The sequence below is a fragment of the Lissotriton vulgaris genome, chromosome 1_2, assembly GCF_964263255.1.
Source record: "Lissotriton vulgaris chromosome 1_2, aLisVul1.2, whole genome shotgun sequence".
NCBI classification, from domain to species: domain Eukaryota; kingdom Metazoa; phylum Chordata; class Amphibia; order Caudata; family Salamandridae; genus Lissotriton; species Lissotriton vulgaris.
The window spans coordinates 56,112,361-56,137,716 of NC_141686.1; the positions used below are offsets into that span (position 1 = coordinate 56,112,361).

Sequence of the window (25,356 nt, forward strand, 5' to 3'; positions counted from 1 at the left end):
CGGCCCCGTGCAGTGCTTTGAGCTTCCTGAATCTTCATGTCTGAGGCCTGGGGAGCTATGCCGGGAAGCGGCACGCCAGGGAACGGATGCCTGCTCAAGAAGAGTGTGCCTCCTCTGAGATTGGCAGTTATATGCGGAGAACTAGAGGAGCAGGAGACACGGGAGGTGTTAGGAGGGTTGCATGGGAAAATTATGTGATTTACGACAAATATAAACTATGGCAGCCGGAGCCACGGTAAAGAAAACAAGCAAGTGGCCGTAGTAACAAGCCGACTGTAGAAAACAACACCCAACATTCACCAAAAGAAAGTTGAAATAACAAACGGGGTTACAGAAAGAGAATGGGAAGAAGACAGAAGCACAACACTAAAGAGATGGGGAGAAAAGGCAGGTGCGGAGTCTGGTCCGAGGGAGGCGGCTCCTCTCGCGAACGGTGAAAACTAAAGATCGCAACTCTGGGAAGTTTGCTTTTGGGTGGGGGGAAGGGAGGAGCGGCTAGGATTGCGAATGAGGAGGCAGTAAACAAGCTAACACCACACCCACCCAACATCATCAAACCAAGATAGCGTGCGCTTTTCCGGATGGGCCGGCCTAAAAGTCCACAGGGTGGTAACCGAAATGGCCGAAAGCTAATCGCGAGGCTGCGATTAGCATAAACTACGACACACACCTATCAAAAACAGGGGCGGGGCTTAAATCCCCCTTCTGAAATATATTGTTAACTATAGCTCTCGCAGGCGTGGAGCGAATGCTCTCCAACGCCAGGCGAGACCTAAATATCCATGCTACCTAAAGATGCTTATTTTTAAATCCTCTATCTTTCTAATCAACAATATGCAATGTACTCCTGGCTCTGGTGTGCACAGACCCCCACCCAGCTACTCTACTCCTCTTTAAAATGACTTTATTAATGTAAAATACAGCAAACATTGAAGGCCAGACCTATTGGATTTGCCAAAGTTTGTTTTCTCTTAGTATGGTTAGCAATTGGAATAGGATTGTGCAAACTCCTTTTCATGACTACGAAGCGCTATATAATTCTTTCAAGCCTACCAGTGTTTTACACAATCAAGAACTCCAGGCTCGCGGTGAAAGTAATAACCGTCGAAATTCCTATCAATCAAGCATTCGTTGAAAGGTTAGCAAGAGACGGCCACTCGTATCACTGGACAATCTGCTTTTAGCAGCTGAGGATGATGATGGCAGCCCAAGCTTGCTGGTACTGTTGGGTCTCTTGGTCACTTCTGTTTTCACATGGCTGACCATGGGCTACTTCTTTCTGTGTATCCTGAAGCAGGGCTATTCTAAATTCATTCTCATCCTTCCCTACGGTGGGCTCTTGGTGTGAACAGAGGGGTGCTTCAAGATGTTGTGCCCTCTACTCTGTGAGGTGCCTTTGGGAATGCTCCCGGCTTCTTGTGGTCTTTAACATGTACACAGGGCTGACAGGGTATTTGGTGGCAGTATGCTTAGTATTTAGGGTGCTGTCGCTGGCCAATGTCCAGTTCCTGAAGAGTGTCCGTAAGTTATAGAAAGACTTGGAAGAAAGCAGCCTCATTAATATTTACCTCTGCAAAAACACATTTTTCATTAACCTGCCACATGAAATTCTGTTAACTTATTCTGACAACGCTAGTGGTACTAGCGCAAGATAAGACTGCGTCAACAATGGGGCATTCCATTCTAGTATTACAAATACATTTTAGACTACTGAAACTTACTTCACTTGCACACTGTTAAAAACACATTCAAATTAGGATCACCATCCAAATCACTTTTTCAGTCAGAAGTCTTAAATAATGAACATTTTACCCCCTGTGTGGCAGGATTGTGCACCATCAAGTGCACTGTAATATGATAGCTGATCCTTACCACAAGACATCATCTGATAGAGCAGATCTTTCTACAGAAGGGTATGACTAAACCAGACAATGGAGAGATCTGCATTAGGGGGGCAGCTGCCACAATTTAAGATGATGCCCGTTTACTACACAGGTCATGGTGTTCGAACGCTTTACAATTACGGCTCTAAACGGCTTGTTAATGGAGCACACTAAACAGCAGTCTGAGAAGAAAGACTACCGGAGGACGAAACAGAAAGTAAAGCACATGAAAAATGCGGACATAGTTTCCAAGACACCCATCTAGTAAAACAATGGATATTAATTGTCATACTGGTTTGTACCTTCTCTAGGACTCTCACCCACCACTGTGACCTGCTATTCTGGGTTCTCTCAATACCTTGCAACTTATCCAGCTCACAACAAACACACCTGGAATTCCCTTTAAGATCCTTCCAGCACTCAACGGACCTAATTCTCTGTTCAGTTGAGGTTTTTAGGACTTGCCTACTCACAGCTAAGGCAGTCTGGCTGCGAAAGACTTACTGTCGACTTGTCAAGAACGTACAGTGGGCTTACAGCCCGCCCATTGCTTACCATTGGTTAGCTTTATTGTCACTTGTATTTGGTTGCTTATTATTCAATGTGTTTTCTTGTCCAACCTTGTGTTTGTCTCTACCCCGGAGCACTGCCTCTTTACCATACTTTTTACTGGGGAACTTGTATTCTTCTTCTGCTCACTTTTACAGAACAACTTTTTTTTTGGTTAAGCACTCCATAAGAATGTATGTTTTTCATCTCCCTCCCTCGTGTACTTCTTCCCCACCAAATACCCACCGATTCTCTCCAACATGTGCTGCTCACTATCATTCCTGCCCTTCTCTCATGAGCTCAGTGTTGCTATCTCTTTTGTGTTTTCCCTCCACTTTTGTTGCTTTCTTTCCTAATGTGCTGATTTTTCTCTCCGCACCCACACCTACATTATTTTTTTAACCCCCGCCCACTCATTGCTCCTACACCACCCGCTCCTACTTCAATCTGTATTCATTTTGTTATTTACATTTTTCAGGGGGTTTGGTAGCAAATTTCTACTGGCCCTCCCGCCTTACAAAACATTTTTTCTCACTACATCGATTAACAAATTTCTATTAATTTATTTACTGATCCATCTTTGAACCATGGGCGTTCTTTTATAGGCGTATGCAGAATGAAGCATGTGCACGCTAGTGTGATGATGCTTGCACACATAGATTATGCATGTCCATGCCTATGAAATGACATGCTGTATAGTATTGCCAAAAGTCATTGGCAAAGCTAATAGGTCCCAAAAGTGCAAGCTATTGGCTTTTCCAATGTTTGTTTACTTTTGTACATGACATTTGTAATCCTATTGATTGTCTGAAGAGACAAGGACTACAAGTCTCAGAAAGCAAAAAACAAGCATTTGCAATGCAATAGAACTAGCATTTATGCGATTCTTTTCCACCAGTCGAGTTTTCTTTTCCTTAACTCACTCTGTACCTCACTTGCTTCATAAGCCCATCGTCGCCATCTGATGTAACCGAAGTTAAACAGCCAAGAATACCATTGGAATTGTTGAGGGTATTTATTATAAGTAACAGAGTAAAACTGGTGTTCCCATCAAAGGCTAAGAAGCAACTGACAGTCTAGAAACACGAGAGCACCAAGTTGCATCATGACATCAGTAAACTTAGAATGTTCCATTTAAAGTGAAATGCACACTACAACAAAATAAGAGAATACAACAGAGACCTATTGCATTGCAAACAGGAGAGCGGGCTGAGGGGGGTGGGAGGGTGCAAGAAGGCAAGGACAGGGGGGAGCGGTAAAAAATAGTGCTTATTAATAACACGTACTGTACAGTGTAACACTTCAAGTAAAGGGGCCATTAGCCATGGGGGGGGGGTACAAATGATGACGACATAATAAGGCGGGACTAACAAGCCTCATAATCAATCAGAAGACAGAATTCACGAAAGAAAAAGACAGAGCCAATACAAAATATGGGCAGAGTGTGAGGGAAGCTTGTTTCCCATACTCTACAACTGCATGCCTCGCAAAGCGAGCAGCGCTTGCACGCTGCCGCTAAAGCTCGACATAAAAAACAGACGGTATGATCTAATCACACATGGACCTAGGAAACTCAAGAGCTCTGCCCTTCTTCCATGCCAAACCTTTGAAGTGCATGTTATGAAACTTCTGTAAATAAACCTATGGCACAGGATTCAGATTTGCCAAATCATTAGTGGGGCCCACTTCATATGAGCATTACCATTGAGGCGAGATGCAGTGTGTGCTGCAGCACTCCCTTACTCAAATGCACAATGTTTCATGGAAATGCCCGGGAGCGAAATAACTCAACTTGACTCAAGAACTGTAGTGAAACAATGTATTTATCCATTTTGTGTAGTGCTTACCAACCAGGGCTGGGCATCACGTGATCCCCAAAGGAGGGGCAAAGTCGGAAAAAAGGTGGGAAATAATTAGCGTAGGCAAGGTGCTTCTTGGCTTTTTGAGTTCTATAAAAAAGCCAATTAGATATTATCCCAAACGGTAATGTGAAAATCATAGTTATTTTATCTACTCTGAGTCACATGCATAGTTGGCAAGTACTTGGGCCTTGACTTTATGAATGAATCAAAATCATTATTTTGTTTTTAAAAAAAAAAGGGGGATACGCTTGCCTGGTCCATTTAAATGGCAGTTTTAATGTTAGAATGTTTGGGTGCAAAGGACTGAGAAATTTGAGATGGGTTTGATTTCCAGTCTTATGTGTGACTCTGATGTCTCACCTCAGTCCCTTTGGAAATGCGGATTACTCTTTCACACCTTGTCTTTCAGAAAGCAGGCGACTGGCAATACAAGATCCCTGCCTGATCCAGTCAGTAAACAATGTGAAAGGTCCTGGGCCAACCCTTGGCCCTTATTCTAAATTAGTGGTAGAGCCTTACCCCCTCAGCCCTTATAAGCAGGCTCCTATGACAAGTGTTGTTTATTTGTTATCCTGTCTGTTTTCAATATTGTTTAAATCTGCATAGCTCCAAGCTTTCTAAACAGTGCTAAATTAAAAATACCAAAAGTATTTCTACATGCAAACATTTTTAAACGCTATCATAGATCCTTGGACATTCCATGAATAGCCCGTCTTCTCCACTGGGTGGCAGCAAATGTCAACACGTTTTAACAACTGAATAAAACGTGTATTTTATGAGGTAAACGTGTAGGAAAAAACAAATGTATGATGCTTGTCGCCGACAGAAGAGCATTGTGAGGGCCGAGATGAATTTTGAAATATCTGGAAACTCGATATCCTGATCGATGTTGAAGACACTTGTTATTTTATGTACTATATAATTATCTGACTACGTCAGGCAATTAAAGGTCAATACAATACAATACAATACAGTGCAGCACTACAAGATGCACCTGCGCTGACGTCATCTGACAGAAATATACATGCCGTGTACTCACGCAACGCTCCTTTTGTTGAGGGACTTAGATGGTAATTTGATAGTAATCGAAGAAAAAACTATATGCAGTGACACACATTTATAAAACGGAAATGTGCATTTGAACCATGAAACATTTCGGAGAGTCCTCACACATTCAGTAGCAGACAACTGTATCGACTAGAGATGAAAAGAAAAAAAATAGGTCAGAATTAAAGATGAAGGGAGGGGCAGAGAGAGTGTGAGGATTTGGCAAAACGTGGTGTTCTAGGTCGCTGTGTGGGAGAGTTAGTCCTAACATTCCAGGATCTTGGATCTAGAATGCTATCACAGAGGGGGGAAGGCAGTTGAGAGAGAATTGGAAGTTAGCGACGGAGTGCTTCACTCCCCTTTGGAAATCTTATAATTATTATGAACTAGCTTACCCGTCGCGCGTTGCTGCCATCTCATAAGAAAGGAAATTTAAGGAAACTTTTTATGATAACATTTAATTTACATTGTGTCATTTTTATTAAAACTTCTTCATTTTAATATGGAAAACATTTTAAAGTGTTGTTTTAATTCTGTTTATTTATTCGAGTGCTTGTGGATACACGGTATTTTTTGTTTTTCCGTCTGGTGCGTACACAAATAAATCAGAAGGTTTTCCGACGCGTGAGCTGGCCACATACAGATGCCCATGTGAGAAGCACGGATTCTCCAAATCTAGTCCACACAATTGCAGCGATTGTCCTTGTGCTTTGTTGATGGTCATTGCCAAAGCGAGTCGCCCCGGAAACTGTAAACGTTCAGTATTGGAAAGATTATGAGGGCCCTGGGGGGCCGGGAGGCCGATATTTAACACTTTTTTTGTTGTTTTGTTTTTTTGTTTTTGCCAGAAACCTTCGCGGGAGTGTACTCAATAACTTCCCAAAGTTTCATGCTGATCGGATGATAATATCTAAACAGGAGCGCCAATTCTTTGCAGAACCATTCCCTGTTATCAGGCATTTCCCCTCTCCCTGTCCTACGTGTCGGACGCCAGCTTCCTTGTCTGCATCTTTCGCTCTTCTGCGCTCGGTTTGCTACCTGCCTTCTCCAGCCTGTGCTTGGAGTCAAGTTGTAGGTAGAACAGCTTCGCCGTCAGCAGCAGATCTCCAGCTGGCATTAGAATGATCAATTCACTCCGAAAGAGGGTAAAGGCAAAGAAACAGACGCCAATTAGTTCATTGCCTCACCGCAATAACCCTCAGCCAGCAAGGGGCATTTAAATAGATTACGCTATTTCTTTTGAAGAAAACCACCAGGTTGCGTGCGGCGGAGGCAGCAGAGGGAAAAGGGCCCCACATTGCCAACACTTTAAGCCGCATTGAGGTCTGCTCCATATTCCAGAGCGCCAAGCCCTACCTCTGGGTGTTGGAGGAGGGGCAGGGTCGGCATGGCGGGCATGCGAACTCATGGGGGAAACCACTCATGTTTCCTCCTATGGCGAAGGACCTGCAGGAAAAATGTAAATAGTGCTTGCAGACACAAACACGTACTGTGTAACAACCGAAATCAAGGGCCCAGTCGCCATGGGAGGATACGAATGATTACATGGCAGTAAAAAGAAGAGAATAATAAGCCTATGAAAAATCTGGGCGGGGCTTCCCTCATACACTGAATTACAGCAGATCTTCACCAGAGCAGCGCTTGCGCGCGGACTCCAGGCTCGACCTAAAATAGAAGTGTGAGAAGTTGTCCTGGCATATGATTGTCGTGACCCGACAGGGTGGGCGACTGACAGTAGGGCGTTAGGACCCTGTGGGTCCTTAGGGAGAGTGACCAGGTCACCGGACACCAGATCCGGTGAGGGGACAGGAAGCGGACGGATAATGACCAGGACAGGGACGAGGAAGGACGTGCTGACGAGCAGCTGTACGAAATGCAAATAAAGAAAATACCCGACTAACCTGCGTACTGTGTTTGGTGTGCCTCCCAGCAAACAGCATGAACACGACAATGATGTCCACTATTCTAGTGGGCCCCTTGCACCAGTCCAAACAACCCTTATTGATGGTAGGTTTAAAGTCAACCTTTATAGAAAGCTATCCTAGTGGTAGCTGTGGAGAGCAGCCTTCAGGCTAAGACTTAGAGGCGAGTTAAGCTAGTTGTTTTACCAATTTTAATCTCTTGAATGATCAAATGAAAGCACACCACACAAGGTATATATCAAATATATATGTATTTATTCTAAGCACAACCCCTCTGGACTCTTTATGAGGTCAGAGGTAAAAGTACAATACAAGGAACTTAATTAGCATACAATACGTTGCACAGTATACGTTATGCCCTAGGGGCCTCACAAACCATATACTAAAATAGCGGTATAAGAACCATGTGAGGGTTAGAAAGCAGGCCTGGGGCCTGTAGAACTGCTGGGGCTACCAGGAAACACCCAAGGTAGGGACACAGGAGGTCCACGGGGGACGCGTGCAGTGTCTAAACACAGCCGCAGATTACCACTGACTTTCTATGGAGAACGAACAAGTCTGAATTTTAAAGATTAAGGGCACTTAGAGGTGAACTACGATGAAATCCTTTTAGACTACGGCACTTCGGGAGTCAAGACCCACGGGAGCACCAGAGTACTCGTGTTACCTCACCCAGGGAAGCCGGGTGCATAGGTGTCTTTTGGTGTCTGGTTTCGTCGTCGATTCCTATGGAGAGCTGCGAAGAAATGCTGCAGGCGACCAGAGGAAAAGTGTCTGGGTGGATCCAAGAGTGGATCGGAGCTGTAATGAACCTGAAAGGGGGCAGTGTCTGGGTCACTAGCCAGTGACCAGGATGGCGAGGAGAAGATGCCAACCAATTTCGGGTGATTTCAGGTGAAAGAGGTGAAGCTTGACTCTTCAGCCACGAGGACCAGGAGGCTTCGAGGATGACCAGGAGCTGGATTTGAGCTGTCCCACAAAGGATGTTGAGTGCTGCAAAGTCAGAATCCGGATTGGACCCAACAGGCCTTGGCAAAAAGCAACCTGTGCAAGATGTCGAGATTGGCTTTGGTTCAGACCAGCAAGGTCTGGGGGACTCCTCCTTTGGAGTGGAGTCAGAGCACGTCTGAAGCAACCAGGAAAGCCCAAGAAATCAAGGATTGGCCTTCGTGGGGGCTCGCTGGCCAACGGACTAGGAACCGCTAAGGGGCCTCGAACTGCGGTGAAGAAAGGGGACTCACGGGTCACTCGTGGAGTGCTTGCGTCTGTACTTCGGTGCAAAAGGTGCTCGGAGCAGGGGCTTCAAATACCCCAATGCACAACTTCGGGATACCTCGGGAAGTAGGTGCAGGTGCAAAAATGCAGAATGTCCAGGAGTTCCGGTCCCACGTCTCTTGTGTCAGCTACGGGTCTCAGCTTTGCTGGGAGCTCGGGTCAGCTTCAGAGATGTCTGGAAGTCAGTGTCCTGTGTCGCAGATTCTTCAGGATCCAGCGGGAGCCTCGAAAATGCAGACCGACAATGATGCTATTGTTGCCTGTTTGAACAGGGTGGTCACTCCTTGACCAAAAGGGAGATTTCTTCAAGTCGATATGGAATGTCGAAGGTCCAAGATATATGTTGCAGAGTTTCGTCCAGGGTAATCTAAAGTCCTACGAACTGGGATCCTATTCTTATAGCAAGTTTAGGGTTGGCCTAACTCCAAGGTCCCTCCTATAGGTGGACTTGGGGAGGGGTTGGTTACACCCCTTCCTCTTGATCCAGTTTCGCGCCAGAGCTGGGGCTGAGTACCCCAGCAACCAGTTTGAACTGGGAAATGCATGGAGCACCTTGTGTGCCCCAGGCAGTGTCTGAAAAGCATTCACTGAATGCAACCCACCCTGCCCCAATACACTAAAGCCTGTCTGGGGGGGAGGGGTGCTAGCACCTCCCGGGCAGGAAACCTATTGACCAGACCTCCCCTGCCGGAGTTTCGCCCAGCAGCAGGCAGGAGGGCAGACTCGTGTCTGTGACAGCAGCATCCATTTTGTGATGCTGGGGCTCTGTTTAACCTTAACTGGGTTTACCAGTATGTACATGTCTTCTCCCTCTAGAAAAGTGGAATGCTACCCCGACCACCAGAACTGGTAGGGGCAGGGGGGTAGTATTCGAAAGTTATTGACACCTTACACAACATGTTTTGATAAAGCCAAACCAAAGTTAGCATTAACCCTGAGGATTATAATGCACTTAAGAGTATATGGTATGGCTATATCATGGAACAGCTATAAGGAGATGGTTCTGAAAGCTGCAGAGGGGTTCAGCTCATGCTAGGGCACCCTCTCATACAAAACCAAGCACTCTGCCTTCAGGATTGTCAAGGCCTGCCATAGGAGTGACTTAAGGGTTACAATGTGTCTATATATAAAGGTAGATATAGCTATACTTTATCTAAGTAAGGAGCGCTTACACCACCTTACCCAGGCTGCAAGTGCAGACCTGTGGTGTCAGTTTGGAAGGCTAACCAGGGTTGGCACAATACATGCTTCAGCCCCTGGTAGGCCTCTGGGGTCCCTATGCCCTGGGTACCTAAGGTACCATATACAGGGACTCATAAGGGTGACCCAGTAACCAATCTGGTATGTACCTAAAGTACATGGTATCAATTTTGAGAGAGAACAGCTAGGCTGTGGGCCTGATTAGCAGGGCCACAGCCATACTAAAGTCGAAAAACCAGTGAAACACATAAGAAGCAGACCCTATTCTCCTACAAGCGGTATTATAAAAAAAATGCACAACAGCAGAAGGTTGCACAACCGAAAAGAAAATGTATGCAAAATTGATGCGTCCAATGCTAAGAAAAGAGAAATAAGAATTACAGTAATAAAAACAACAGCATAGAAAAGAACAAATATGAATTTCGAGGTCCATGTTATAGGAGTGGCAGCAAAGATCACTACACAAAAGAGGTGTTGCATGGAAACAGAAATGTTAATATTGCGGCATAATGGGACATTATGCAAAAGTGTGTCGAAGGAAGAGGAAAAGTAGAGACACTACGGTGAAGATACTTAAGGAACATGGAACTTCATCCGATAGAGATACTATGAGATTTTTTTTTGCCTATTATGTGTAGGGTCCAATATTTTGACATTAGAGGAGAATAGGAGATGAAAAACATTATGTTCTGTAACTTTAGGTGGTGTCACTGCAGACATAGTTGCGGATTCTGGATCTTCTTACACAATAGTGAATCGTGCATTATGGGATGAAAAATTCAAAAGACTGTTATGTGAAAAATTGTTACCTTCTGATATCCACCCACACAGTTACTCACACGGAAACCCATTCCAATGGACGGTTATAGAGTTGTCAAATTCTAATTCAAAGGGATAGAAGTTATGGGAAAAAGAACGGTCAGTATTGGGATGGACGTATCAGGGGAAGTTGGCCATTATATTAGACCCAAATTGTCCTGAACAAGTCATATTGTTAGATGATAAGGATTTCTTTTTACAAAAAAAGAAGGAAGAGTATCCCAAGGTATTTTCGGGGGAGATTGGAGAATTAAAGGGCTTCCAACACAAGCTTAGGTTGAAAGAGTATTATAAATATGTGTCACATAAGGTTAGAAATATACCATTCTCCATAAGAGATGAGGTCAAGGCGTGGTTGAAAAAATTAGAAAAGAAGGGATCATAGAAAGTGTGGAGTCAAGTAAATGGATGGCACCCCTTGTTGTAGCTAACAGAGCTAATAGGAAAGTAAGATTTTGACTTGCGGAGACTAAAACAAAACATTCTTTTTGATAAGCTTCCACCGACAAAAATCTGTGAAATGCTTGGAATGACAAAAGGGGAGAAGTGGTGTACATCACTTGACATGACGTCAGCCTATCATGAAGTGTCACTACATCCAAAAAACAAAATATTAACAGCATTCATAACTCCTTTTGGGTGCTACCAATACAGATGGATGTCGTTTGGACTTGCGTCTGTGGCAGCATTCTTCCAAAGTCTGATGTTCCAGCTCCTTAAAAATCACCAAGGGTTCATGTTCTTTAACAATGATATATTGATTACGGAGAAGAAAATTACCAGTGAGTACTAAGAGTACAGGATGTCCAAAATGACAAAGGGCTGAGTGCAAAAATTGCTAAGTGTTGGTTTGCAGAAAAATCAATTATGTACATAGGGCTTGACATTTCTGAGATGGGAATATTTCCAAAGAAAGAGCGTGTCAATGCCATACAGAATGCACCCTTGCCTACCTCTAAAGATGAAGGTCTTTCTCAGGGTTGGCTGAATTTTATGCAATGTTTGTGAAACGATTTGCAGTAAAAACCTTTGACCTTAGACAACTAACTAAAAACTCGAATAATTTAAGTGGACTGCCAAATTACAAGGTAATTTTGAGGGCATAAAAAGGGAAACCTGTCCGGCTTTGTCCTTACAAGGCTTTGACCCTAAAGCAATGACTACTGTGATTACTGATGCTAGTGGAAGAGGTTTGGGTGTAGGTCTAGCTCAAATTGGAGAGGATAGTACAGAATACACCATTTCTTGTGCATTACGTTCTCCAACATTAGCTGAAGAAACATTCTCTACTTTTGAAAGAGAGATGTTAGCTTGTGAATGGGGGGTGGGGTTGTGAAGTACAGACAGTATGTATGGGGATCAAATTTTCTTAAAAAAAATATGTTTTTTTTTTATTAATAGCAAAAGGGGACATTCTTCAAACGTAAAAGATTACATTGTGGCATCTCCAACATACATATGGTATTGCATATAAAGAGCTGAAAATGACAGATAAAACCAAATAGAAATGAGTAAATAGATAAATCAGAAAGAGTGGAAAAAGATAAAAATCATGGAACATTATAATGATCGTGTGTATATCTACCCGAGATATAATTGAATTTCACCAATGAAACTACTCCTTTAACTCTGGCTAGTGCATTCTCTCTTTCATAAATTTCCATCACAATAGCCACCATTCTGAAGCCCTGCTAGGTCTCAGAGAGAACCATGGCCTTGCTATAGTGAGCCCCCGCGCAGCATCCAAAATTATAATAAAAAGAGATCAACGTGCGGAGCTAAGTTCTACCTTATCGCCCAACATGATCTCCTGTGGAGTGAAAGAAAAGTCCAATCCAAAATTAACCTTAGAGATATGTCTGATTTCTTGCTAAACTGTCTCCAGCAGAGGGCAAGTAACAAACACGCACGATACTCGCAGCATAAAACCGCACTTTGGACTGTTAGCTCTGTTGCTCAAATGTCTACCCTCTTGCTGGCCCCAACCTAGCAATTTTTTTTCGGGAATGTAGTTTTAACATACATTTTGACAGAAATTGTAATTTTAAGTTATTGTCTAGTAAATACTGATCACAAGCCTTTGATCAAAATACTTAATACTGAAGGACTAGAAAAGGCGGCAACCAGATTAGCCAGATTGTCTTTAAGATTGCTAGATTACACCTAAAAGGTTCAATATCGACCAGGAATGAAAAACAAAGTAGCTGATTTATTAAGTAGGGCTCATTTGGCAGTGTGCATCATTAAGAACGAATGCTGGGATGGTGTGTGTAGAAAATCTGGATGAGTGTCAGATATATATCATAACTAAGGAGCAATGTTTGGAAGGGTGTGCAGCAGATTTGACTCTTCCACAAATTAAAGATTTCATGCTGGGGTGGCCAGAAAAAAACATTTAGAAGCAGAGATAAGAAATACCTTTTTTGGATTCGGGAGGAGTTGTCCAGGAAGATGATGGCTTTTAAGGGGAGTAAAAGTAGTACCACCATAAGAATTAAAATTTCACCCTGGCCTAATATGAGTGCTAAGGTCTGGGAGGTGCAAATGGCATGACACTTCTTGTGAAGCTGAAAGCCACTGGACCACACCTGAATCATCAGACGGTGTCAGGGGCAGCAGCGAATATACCAAAGACAAGGGTACTTTCAATACCTAACCACGGCTAAAATTGAATGAATGGCCAGTAAGGTCACGGAAGCATATTCTTGTTAGGAAAGTGGCCATTCTGCAGGGAATATACACAGGTCTTTGCAACATATTTAGGGCTATTCCTGCAGAGAGCACGTGAAGTGCACAATGGTCAGTTTAGCACTGCCCTGACGGCGCAGTGACCATAACTCTGGATTAACTCAGTCACAGGGCTTGTGCAGCAGAGCTCGCATTCTCCAATAGTTAAAATTCACGCAGACATAAACAGAAGGCTACCCTGACTGGCTGTGGTCCAGCAGAACGAGCACCAAATTATCTTTCGCCAGGTGCCTAAAAAAAAGGATTACATTGACCATGGAAAAATCAAATGTGTCAGTGGCAGGCCATGAAATTAATTTTTCATGGGAATCAAAGACAAATGCACCTGACTGACGAGCTTCTGAGTTATTAACATGGAAGCTGAAAGGTAATAAAAGGGCAGAAGGCTTGTGTGTGCTCATTACACGACAAACACTAGCACGGTAATACCACGCAGCCGGGACCGCCATCACTAAGTAATGATGGTGCTAAGCGACAGGGGTGTCTGAAACTAATGAAAAAGGGTTGTAGCGTTTAGTCTGACTTTTGTTGCGAAGGACTCTGCCAATGCGCACTATGATCTCCTAGCGAGTGATGCTCTGAGTCACAGGGCTGTGATCTGTGGGCTTAATTATTTACATATATTTTTCTTGGTGCAAATTCTTCCTATCTGTGTTTCAGTGCGCTGTACAAGGCGTAGAAATAACAAAAATAGAGGAGTCATGAAAGCCACGTGGCAATCAAAATTTAGGGGAAGTATATTCACTGAAAAAAAACTAAGGTTAAAGTGACGCTATAGTTAGATGAAATGTTCAGTAATAACGTAGCGTTTTAAACTCTAAAAATCACAGAATTTCACGTTATTGTTATCTCTAGTAACTATAACGTGTGCTCTAAGATAAACTATAAGTTATACCTCCGCCATGCACAGTTTTCTCATCAATAATTTCACTGATATTATCAATGCTGTCATATAAGATGTCATGAGTGATGTAATAAGCACTGCATGGCGAGGGCGCGAGTTATAGTTACCGGAGAAAAACTCCCAGAAGTGAAAACACAAGGCATTGTGATACTGTGATGATTGAGAAAAAAGACTAGTATTGTCTGATTCAAAGAAAATTATGAATTGCGTCATCTTTAGGTGATGCTCAGTTAAGCTGCCTGGGTAGTTTAAGCTTCATAAGTTAATTTATTGCCTGCAAGAAGCATCAGAGTCTTTGTCAGAGGTTTATACTGCAAAGAGAAAAATCCTCCAACTGTGGCAACTTCTGCAACCGGGCAGAGGGCAACTATTAGAAAAGTAATATTCAACTGGACCGAGTTTTACTTGGAGCCTAGGTGTGCGCAAAAGATTAGAACAAGCGACATACTGGCCAAAATTGTTTGAAAAACAAAGAAGAGAATATAACATTGTTGCATATATGTCCACTTTGTGCATAGCTTTTCAGGTATGCAAAATAGCACACTGGTCGCAAAAATTCTGCCCAATAATGGAAACAAGTATTTAGCGACCAGTGATTCGTGCATCTGACCCCTTCTGTGTAATGCAGAAAACAATTAATTGTTCTGAACCCTGTTTCTCATACGGTATATCATTGGTGGCATGGGTCCCCTACACGTGGGTCAACAGCTTTGCCCTGCGTGATATGTTACCATCAGGGTCGGATTGGGATCACAATTCGGCCCGGGCACTGACGAAAAAAGTGGCCCACATTCAAGAGGCGTGGCCCATATTTAAGGGGCGTGTCCCACATTCAAGGGGCGTGCCCTTTCATGAAACACCATTTGTACAGACAGGGAATGAAAGTGGGAGGATACTGTTCTTGCACACGACACAGGGCCAAGGTGACAATGGCCTACATGCTGAGCAACTAAAAAAAATAGCAAGGTCCCTTTTTGTCACAAAATTATTCCAGCCCTCCAGCACAGGAGCACCTGAAAAGCAGCAAAGCCCCTGCTATTACTAACCTACTCAGCCCTCCCCAGACCTTCAGCTCAGGAGCACATGAACAGAGGTAAGGCCCCTGCAATTAGTAAATTAATCAACCCTCCAGGCCTTGGGAAAATGTCCTGGCAAGGGAGCACAAACACAGCTTTCTGGGTCATCCAAGGTAGCCAGGTAGCCAGGTAGCCAGGGGGGAGGCTGAGGTGAAGCTGGTGCATGGGATGTGCCTTCCCAGTGTGTTCTGGCAGTTTGAGTATTTACCATTTACTGTAGTAGTAGTACCCTTGTACCTGTGTATGGTACCCTTTTGTAACTTGCACAAGTCACTTTTCTCTTGTAACACACTGTATGCTACCTCTCACTTTTTGTTTGCTTTAGATGCTTGCGCAAGTGCCACCATTGCCTACGTAACGTTTGTTCTTGTGCTGGAGTGTCTGCCATTAATTGCAGTATTATACCTCTACTTGTATTTTGTACGCTTTTATAACCTGCACACATATCTATTTTTCCTCCTGTAATGTATCGTTTGCTCCTCTTGTATTTTGGTTGCTCACTATTGTCACTTTTGATTCATGTAACTTAACGTTTGCTTTTGTAATTTGTCCACTTATAATTTTCACCTCATGTATTATTGCTGTTCCTAGTGTGAAGCGCTCTGACACCTTCGGGTAAAGTCTGCGCTATATAAAATCGTATAAATAAATAAAAAAAATTCCAAACATCACCAGGCCCCCACAGCAAGATCCATTCTTCCTCGTCCACTATGCCCTGAATGTGAAGGGCTGTGGGCGAGGTGTTAAGACTAACACCGTTTCTGGGCTGCGTGGGCGCCAGGGGGCCGAGGTGTAAATGGCTCAAAGGCCTGAGAAACACCTGGCCCCCAGGGAGGCCAATTATTGCAAACAATCACCCCTCCCCAGCCCAGCCTCAGCTTGATTTCTTGGCAGGGTAGGGGGTGAAGGAGAGCCCACAGCTGACAATCGCTGTCTGGCCGCACAGCGAGGCTGCTTTCATTTTCTGTCTCTGTCTCTGTCTCCGTGCACTCTGTGGGCCGTTTTTTTTTCTCCCCTTTCCTAGTCCACTCTCTGTGGACTGGGACAGGGGAGAAAAAACGGCCCACAGAGGGCTCTGAGGCACCGGCCCTTCGGCCCATTCCCGAATGCCCGCCTTGCCAATCCGACCCTGGTTACCATTACTTCGGAAGCTGTACATTGTAAGTGATCACAACACAAGTAAGCTTGAAGACTAACTTCAAATATTTTTACAACACTCACACGTTAATTTTTAAATGTTTAAAGAAATCTAATTTTAACTTTATAAATGTATATATTTTTATGTGCTTGAGTGTATACATATATGTAGATAAATATAAAGTCAATGAAAAAAAACTAAGGTTAAAGTGACATAATCAGGTATTGAGAGATCAAAACTAACGTTTAAAACCAAAATAAAACAAGCACTGGCGTTGCCAATAGGTCTCGCAGTAGGAAAGTTGGAGCTATTGGTTTTGTAAATGACATTTTATATTTATATATCGTTATTGGCATTGTCAATAACAATATATAAATATAAAATGTAATTTACAAAACCAATAGCTCCAACTTTCCAAATGCGAAACCTATTGGCAACGCCAGTGCTTGTTTCACCCTGAGAGTGAGGGCAAAAATGGAGAGCCCGATAGGGACACCTGCTTTTAGAACTGGCGGTGCTGAGCACCGGCAGGACCCGGCCCGCTTAAAGCCTTGCAAGACTATACATATGCTATGTCTGCTCTATCTCTTAACTACAGGTCAAACATTCTTCGTCGATGACATCTGAGTCAGGACTCGGCTATCACTACTTCTCTCACCTGTGAAGGATTTGTACACATTGTTTAATAAGGTGAGAATGTGAGGCTCTTTTTTCCTTGTATGCATTTATGTTACACTTTATTATAGTGCCTAGCACCCAAAGGTATGAATGAGAGAGCTTTACAAAGAACACCGGCGAAGCAAAAGCCATACAGATAACAACATAACATACATTAGATGGTCAATGCAAGAACTGTAGAATTGGTAATAATTACAACATAGCGAATCAGATAAGGGGTACCAGGAAAGAGGACAATGAGTAATTGAATAACGTTAAGAATGAGAGATAATAATGGATAGGAGAGAGTAAGGCGAATGAGGAGGGGGATAGACAAGGAGGACCATAAGGAATTACTAAAGTTAGTGTGGGCATAGCACAAAGCAAATTTGGCTGTTCTCTTGTGCTTTTACAATTGATAGTAAACATGCACTACGTTTTCTGTCACTTTGCGCCATGCCTCCCCAACCCCCATGCCAAAATCTACCCTTCAAATTCTGTCTGTGTTGTTGTTAGGAGAGATTCACAGCGACTCCGAAGATACCATGAAATGGTAACATATGTTTCACAATTTAATCAATCCATGGCAAAGGCTTCTTTCAAAAGAGTACATCCGGCAGCCTTATACAAAATATACTTGCATAAAAAAGTGAAATGCATCAATATTCAATTAAACAAATATCACAATACTATTAATAACGACATTGTAACTATTCGACATTCTTTATTTAATGACCAAATATGACCCAGGGAAAAAATAGGTCCTAACCTATTTATGAAAGTGATGGTGTCCAAAAGAGATGAGCTGAAAATGTTGTATTTCAATACTTAAAACTGTTAAATGTTAAACCGGGTGCTTCGCTGATCTGTAGCTGTATGCGGGCACCGCTGTGTGTACCTGACACGTCACCGTCTTTCAGAGTTCCCAAGCACTCAAACCCTGCTCCTCCGCCTGCAAACCTATCACTAATCCTGTTTTCGTCAAATAAGTGGAAATACCTGCTCTGGAAACGTGACAGTGCAGCAAAGTGCCGAGCTCTCATGACTTACAAATTATCTTTCTAAAAAAGCAGTGTCTAAAAAAATTCACAGGACTTTGTAAAGATGCGAGTTTTTATTTCAAAATTAAAAGAACTGATAGTTTGCATGCCGAGCCACTAAAGAGAAGAGCTATAAAAACAAAACATTTCTGCATTTCGTAAAAGTCTCTTTTTTCACAGAATGAATGCAACCTGGCTGACTGGAAAGTTTGCCGATCAGGCGAGTTGTAATGTAAAGTGAAACTAAAGGTCTAAAAGATACCGTGTGGAGATAATCAAGCAGCTGAGGCCAGCCATGAATAATTAGGGGAGGAGAAGCCGCAGAGCGCACGCTGGGCGAAGCCCTTTGATGTGCTGTGCGGCCGTAAATGCAATTAGGAGGGAGGGAGGCTGATGCGCGTGCGCATTGATAGGTCGCGAGACCTAAAAATTCAAGCCAATGTGACTTACAATAAAGCTAACCAATTGTAAGCAATAGATGGCCGTAGAGCCACTGTAAGTGCACAATAATTATTTCACAACCAGACAGCTTGTGCATATATCTGTGATACAATGATTTGCAAAGCAGTACATGGTTTACAGAGTTTTGCAATCATGTTCCCTTTAGATCTGTGCATTGACATGGCCTTTAACAGTCTGATCGTAACTGAAAAGCAAATGACCTAGATAGCACACGACATTTTTTAAAGACATTTCACGTTGACTTATCTTTTAATATATGAACGGTAATTTTCCTTTTAAGAGACACAAAGAAGTAACACCTCAAAAGAAGGTTAAGATTGCTTAGTAAGTGTATTTTGGTAAAAAATGTTAATGCCTATGCCTTTGGGCCGACGTTAATTAGGGCTGTGACAGGGTCAAAATGCGGCGAAGTTCGGTCTCGGTATCAGCTGAACATCCTGTGATTCTGGGCAAATCACTTAATCTCCAGGTGCCTCATCAAAAATGTATGTGGCATTGTGTAATGTAACTGGTGTTCACGTGAAACGCCCCGATACCTTCGGGTCTAATTTGCGCTATACAAAAACAGCCAAAAAAGAATGCGGGAAGCTTCCCTCCCTCTCCCACAAACACCGTAAAGGGATATTAATAGACCGTCGGCAAATAATAAATTATTTGTGGGGTACCATCTGCTCCTACCACTAAACCGCATATCGGTTGTACGAGATCCCTCTCGATTTAAGAATTTGCATAGCCCCAACCACCACTGAATGTTTACAAAGAAAGCGCAGCCTGCAACGTCCAAGCCGCTATCCGGACCAGTGATCACCTTAGCCCCGCCCAGCGTTTTACCACAGAATAATAGGGCAGGACTCTCAGCAACCAATCGTTACCTCTGCTACACCCAAGTCTTGTCCCAAAACACATGTATCGAGTCTAGTTTTTGTTTGATAATAAAGTCTCTGCAGTACGGTGTCCTCGAAGGGCCAGCGCAATTTTCGAAATTTGGAAGACACCAACCATGCTTATTGCATAAAGGCTTATAACTGCTGCTGTGCGGGCCACGTGCGTTGACAACGGATTTCATTTTTGGGAGCTGGTGTTTAAAACGGCGAGACTAAATATGAAAAGTGCTATGGGGAGGTGTATGTGTAGACTACCAGGTGAGCTTTCTTGGAGTGGGGTTTAATATTGCTTTTGGAGATCCAGTGAGGTCATTGATCTCTGATTGAGTCTGTATGCAGAAGGATTTCGCTTGGGGCTGTGCGAATATTAAAGGGTCTTGGAGGTGCATTGTATGTTCCCTGCCTCCGGACCTTTTTACAACAGATTGCATGGAGAAACCGCCAACGGAGCAGAATAGTGTTTCCTGCACGCGGGTGTCTGCGTTGTACTTTGTTTTTACCAAAGTTTAATGCTTACCTTTCCTTCGAGTGAAGGTTTACAGATTCTGTAAGCCTGTTGGTTTGGATTTATTAACGTACTTGCTTGTTTGGTGCGAGTGAAGGTTTACAGATTCTGTAAGCCTGTTGGTTTGGATTTATTAACGTACTTTAATCAGGAAATGATATGTGCACACGCTTGCCTTGAAGTACGGGAAACTGTTGTCAATTGCCTTGAAGTACGGGAAACTGTTGTCAATATCAGCGCTCGGAAATGATATGTGCACACGCTTGCCTTGAAGTACGGGAAACTGTTGTCAATTGCCTTGAAGTACGGGAAACTGTTGTCAATATCAGCGCTCGGAAAACGAGAGCGGCCCGGAAAGTGAAAGTACGGCCAGCCATGAATAATTAGGGGAGGGGAGGAGAAGCCGCAGAGCGCACGCTGGGTGAAGCCCTTTGATGTGGTGAGGGAGGGAGGCTGATGCGCCTGCTTGTTTGGTCACGTGATTCACGTGAACTCAAACAAAACCGCAGCAAGAAGCCCTTGGTTTGACGAGGATTTTGAGGACATGAATTCTCGCTCCGCTCAATGCGCTTGCGCGCATTGATAGGTCGCGAGACCTAAAAAACACTGAAATTCGCTGGTTAGAGTTTACTGAACTAACTATAACTTGTGCCCCTGCATGGACTTCTTAGGACATCAGACATTACAACACTCTGCGTGTTAAATGAATTCATAAATTGTATCTCAAATGATATCGCTGATGATATGATCTAGTCAATGTGACAGTATCCTACAGGGTATGGCCATGCTCGGCGGCGGGTTTGAAAACAGAACCAGCTACAGGCCAGACTATGTTCAACTCTGCTGCAGGAGACCAATCTCCTCCTTCATATGCCCTTTGGCCATGTCAAGCAGGGTGTTGGCCATAGGGTCCAGTTTGGCATGTGGCCATGCCCTGCACTCAACACCGCTGCGGGCAGCCAACTCCCGGTGTACACGGCTGAGTAGGATGAAAGGTGAAGGGGGTTGGCCGCAGGACTTTGCCTACAGCAAGGCCTTGTGCCAAACCCGGCTCCCCAAATCTCACCCCACACCTCCTGCTCGCCCAATGGGCACCCAACCTGTATTTGCTTCTCCATTTACTTTTTTTTCCTACTTTATAAAAAGAATTCTGGTACCACAATACTCCAGTGGTACCCGCCATGCAAGCTTCCACTCATGGTACCATGGTAGGGGATTATATGGCAATATCCGGAGGCTAACACTATGCAATATATCTTTAATGCTACTACTGCAGCAGCTCCTTTAACAAATATAGAACTCAGAATTCACAACAAATAAAATCCCAGAACTCCTGAAACATAGCCTTCTTTTTTGCTGCTGCTCCAACAGATAAGAACTGTGTGCATTGCCTTTCAATATGGTATTGGATTATTATAGTTTAAATCTTTAATCCTAACATAACTGCTGTTTTATTAGGATGGTGACTCTGAAAAAGCTAATAGAATTGAATATATGAAATAATGTGGTGATTGCTTGAAAAAACCAATAGGCTTGTCTTGTAGATTGATGCGGCTTGCCTTTGCTAAAATAACACCCCTGTATATTGTGATGAGAACTCTCACTGGCCACCATGCATGGGCGTTGGCAATCGCAGGTGGGGTTGGGTGCAAGGCCTGCCCACCACAGGCCAGTGACTTTATAGTTAGGTATGGAAATAGGGTCTATCATAATTTGACTTTTTTTAAAAATAGAAATTCACTGAAAAAACAAAGGTTAAAGTGAAGCGATAGTTAGGTGGAAATGTCAGTTAAAAAATACAATTTTAAACAAAGAAAGCACTAAAATGCATCAGTTATAGTTTTTTCTAATAACTATAACTTGTGCTCTCGCCATGCACTGCATATGACTTCACATATTACCACATTCATGACTTGATCTATGACATAATTGATAACATCACTGATGACATGTGAAGTTACATAATTTATGTACTGTACTGTTGCCTAACAGCTATGGACGGTCGACCTCAAATCTGGGGAACCCAGTTCGAGTCTCTGCAAGGACGTGCAACATCCTGCTATTCTGGGCATATCACTTAATCTCCCCGTGCCTAATAAAAATGAATGCGTCCTCATGTAATGCAACTGGTGTTCCTGTAAAGGGCTTGGATACCCGATACCTGCGGGTCAAGTTTGTGCTATATAAAATTCAGGTTAAAAAAAAATAAATGATAACTGGTATATTTCAGTGGTTTTTTTTTAGTTTAAAATGTTACATTTAAACTAACTAGAACGTTACTTAAATCTTTGTTTTTTCAGTGATATTCTGAGTTTTTTTAAATTCAAAGTAAGATTTTAATAACATACCTAATTAGAACAACATCGCTATAACCTTTGTTTTTTTCAGTGAGAAAAAAATACCCGCATACACAGAGTAAGTAATTGGGTTACTGGTTGGTGGTGTGGGGGGTGGTGAAACTCAACTCAAGCAGGAACCACAGTTCTTGTCAAGGTGAAGTCACAAGCAAACCCTAAATTTACCTGAGCTCAACCCTAGGTAGCTTGGCTCAGATCAATTAGGCTTAACTCAGTGGCAATGTGTAAAGTATCTGTGCGTCACTACAAACAGTAACACAAAGAAAACACACCACAAAAGGATCCCACAAAATAGAGTAATTTCTAATAAATACAACAAGAGCAAAATAACAAAAATCTAAATCAGTATAATTGGAGATTTGCAAGTTTTAAGATCTCAGTAAAAATAGCACCAAAAAGGACAAAGATCCAACTGTGTATATCTGGTTGCACTGGACTGGGACAAAGTCACAAATTCAGACTGACCGCAATGGAGCGCGGGCCAGCTACAGTGACCCAGTTCAGTCAAATGAACAAAGCATTTTAGGTCCTGGTTGCGGAGCATTGGGAGGTTCCCACCGATGATGCATAGCGCAGCTGAAAGAATGCATTTGTTCCAAGGTGCAGTGGAGCTGCAATACGAGGTCCTGCATTGCCGTTGAGCATCCTGTCGATGAGGGCTTGTGATGCGAAATCCGGCACTGATTATGCATTGTGCAGTTGAGGGGATGCACCGGTTCCATGTAGCTGCGAGGCTGCAATGCGTCAACCTGTGTTGTCATCGAAGCTGCTGTCAAGAGATAGGAGGACCTACATTGGGGAAAGCTTTGTAGAGGTGACAGTTCCGATGTGGACTGCGGGGTCGATGCGGAGTCCATTGTTTTAGGAGAACTCTCACAGCAGAGGCGATGCCTTGGTCTTGCTTTGGATTGCGCTGTGTAGCAGAGGAGATGCATTGGTTCTGCGGGCCCACAAGGCACCTTCAGGTTCACTTCCAAGAGCCCAGGACTCCGGTGGCAGCACTTGGCAGGGTAGGACTCACAGCTGGCAGAGTCCAGGGGCTGGGTTCAAAGTTGTTGGAGCCCTCTGTCCCTAAGGCTCTGGTCAGGAGTCTAGTCAACTAGCCCTTGGAGTCCTAGATTCAACAGATGCAAGTCTGGTCATTCTCACCCAGACAAGAGGGCAGCTGGCAGGAAATCAGTACAGCACGGCAGCAGTTCCTTCAGATCAGCAGTCCAGCAGAGTTGTAGTCCTTTCAACAGCACAGCTGTCCTCCTTCCTGGCAGAGTATCCACAGGCCCAGAAGTGTACTGAAGAGGTGGTATTGAGGTCCAATATTTATACATGGTGTCCTTCCCATGGAAGGGGGGAAAAAGCTTTTAGAGATTTCCCTTTGAACCCCCAGGCATCCCATCTTTCCTGCCCTGGCTTCAGGACAGGGACAATAGGGGTTATGCAGCCCTTTGTGTGGAGGCAGGACACTCTATTCAAGTGTAAGCAGGGCTGTGCCTAGCACCACCCTCTCATCTTGACAGTGATGGCCCATCCAGGCACACCTAAGATCTCTATTCTGTGTGGCTGTCTAGGAGGAATACACAAAGTCCAACTGTCAGCTACAACCGGTTATAAGACACAGGGACAGGCTACAGGCACTAAACAGCTAAGGCAGGAAAATGCAAACTTTCTAAAAGTGCCATTTTCAAAACAGTAATTTAAAATCTGACTTTACCATGAGTGAGGATTTCCCATAACAATTTAAAAGAGACCAAACATGAACTGGTTACCTGCACCAATTTGAAAATTACAGCTTATTAAGTTAAAAATTACAGCTTTTTAAATTTAATTAGTTAACTCCAATGTTATCCTATGGGAGAGGAAGGCCTTGCAGGGGTGAAACATGAATTTAAGAGTTATTTCATTACCAGGACAGGTAAACCTTATGACATGTCCTACTTTTTAAATTCAATGCACCCTGTCCTGCGGGACCTTTAGGACCTATCCTAAGGGTGACCTTTATGTATTAAAAAGGAAGATTTGGGCCTGGCCAAAGGTCTATCTTGCCAGATCAAACTTACAGTTTAAAACTGCACACACAGGCTGCAATGGCAGGCCTGAGACATGTTTACAGGGCTATCTAAGTGGGTGACACAAGAAGTGCTGCAGGCCCACTTGTAGCATTTAATTTACAGGCCTTGGGTACATGAAGTACTACTTTACTAGGGACTTACAAGTAAATTAAATATGCAAATTGGGCATAAGCCAATGTTACCATGTTTTTGAGAGTTAGCACATGTACTTTAGCATTGGTAAAGTACACAGAGTCATAAAAACAGCAAAGACAAGACCAGCAAAATTGGAGTAGGAAAAACTTTGGGGGAATACCACCTAAGGCTGGCAGGTGTAACACACACAAACAGGTGCACACAAACAGGTGCACACAAACAGGTGCACACAAACAGGTGTACACAAACAGGTGCACACAAACAGGTGCACACTAAATGTAGCTTTATAAAAATATGAATCAACACACACACTCCAAAACACAGCTTTTCTAAAGGACGATTGGTTGAGCAAAAACCAAAATTAGTCTTTAAGCACTATATAAAATTTGTTTTATTTAGCTTACCAGGCAATTAGAAATAAATAAGTATTACTAACATTCTGTCCTTGTTTGCAGCTGGAAAAGTAAGTTAGAAGCAGATGTCATACACAGCAGATTTTACTTACCCAAGATTCATGGTACAAAACTGTCAGCAAATACATTGCGTAGTCCAAGTTCTGCCTTCTCAATGGACATCTGTAACCAAGGAGGGCATTGTTAGTAAGAAGAATGCTAACCTCTACATTTGTCGCAGCACAAACAATGTAAAATTAACAAAATAAAGCCCCTCTAGCCGCACCTATTCCACTGTAAAATAAGTTACACACTTACCTATAACATAGGTTCTGTAGGTTGGTACCCTTGAATCTCCTAGAAACTTTGACGTTTCAGTGAAAAGTCAATTAATGGTGTAATAAGTTGTCTCTGTTTGAGATAGAAACTACAGCT

At 43.2% G+C, this 25,356-nt stretch overlaps 1 protein-coding gene across 1 annotated transcript in view; it reads right to left on the bottom strand.

The window, feature by feature from the left end:
• MRPS35 (mitochondrial ribosomal protein S35) overlaps positions 1-25,356 on the bottom strand; it is a 201,668-nt gene that overhangs the window by 30,341 nt on the left and 145,971 nt on the right. Inside the window, exon 7 of the mRNA XM_086952806.1 lies at positions 25,035-25,104. Coding sequence (XP_086808932.1) covers positions 25,035-25,104 — 70 coding nt within the window. The remainder of the gene's footprint in view (positions 1-25,034; positions 25,105-25,356) is intronic.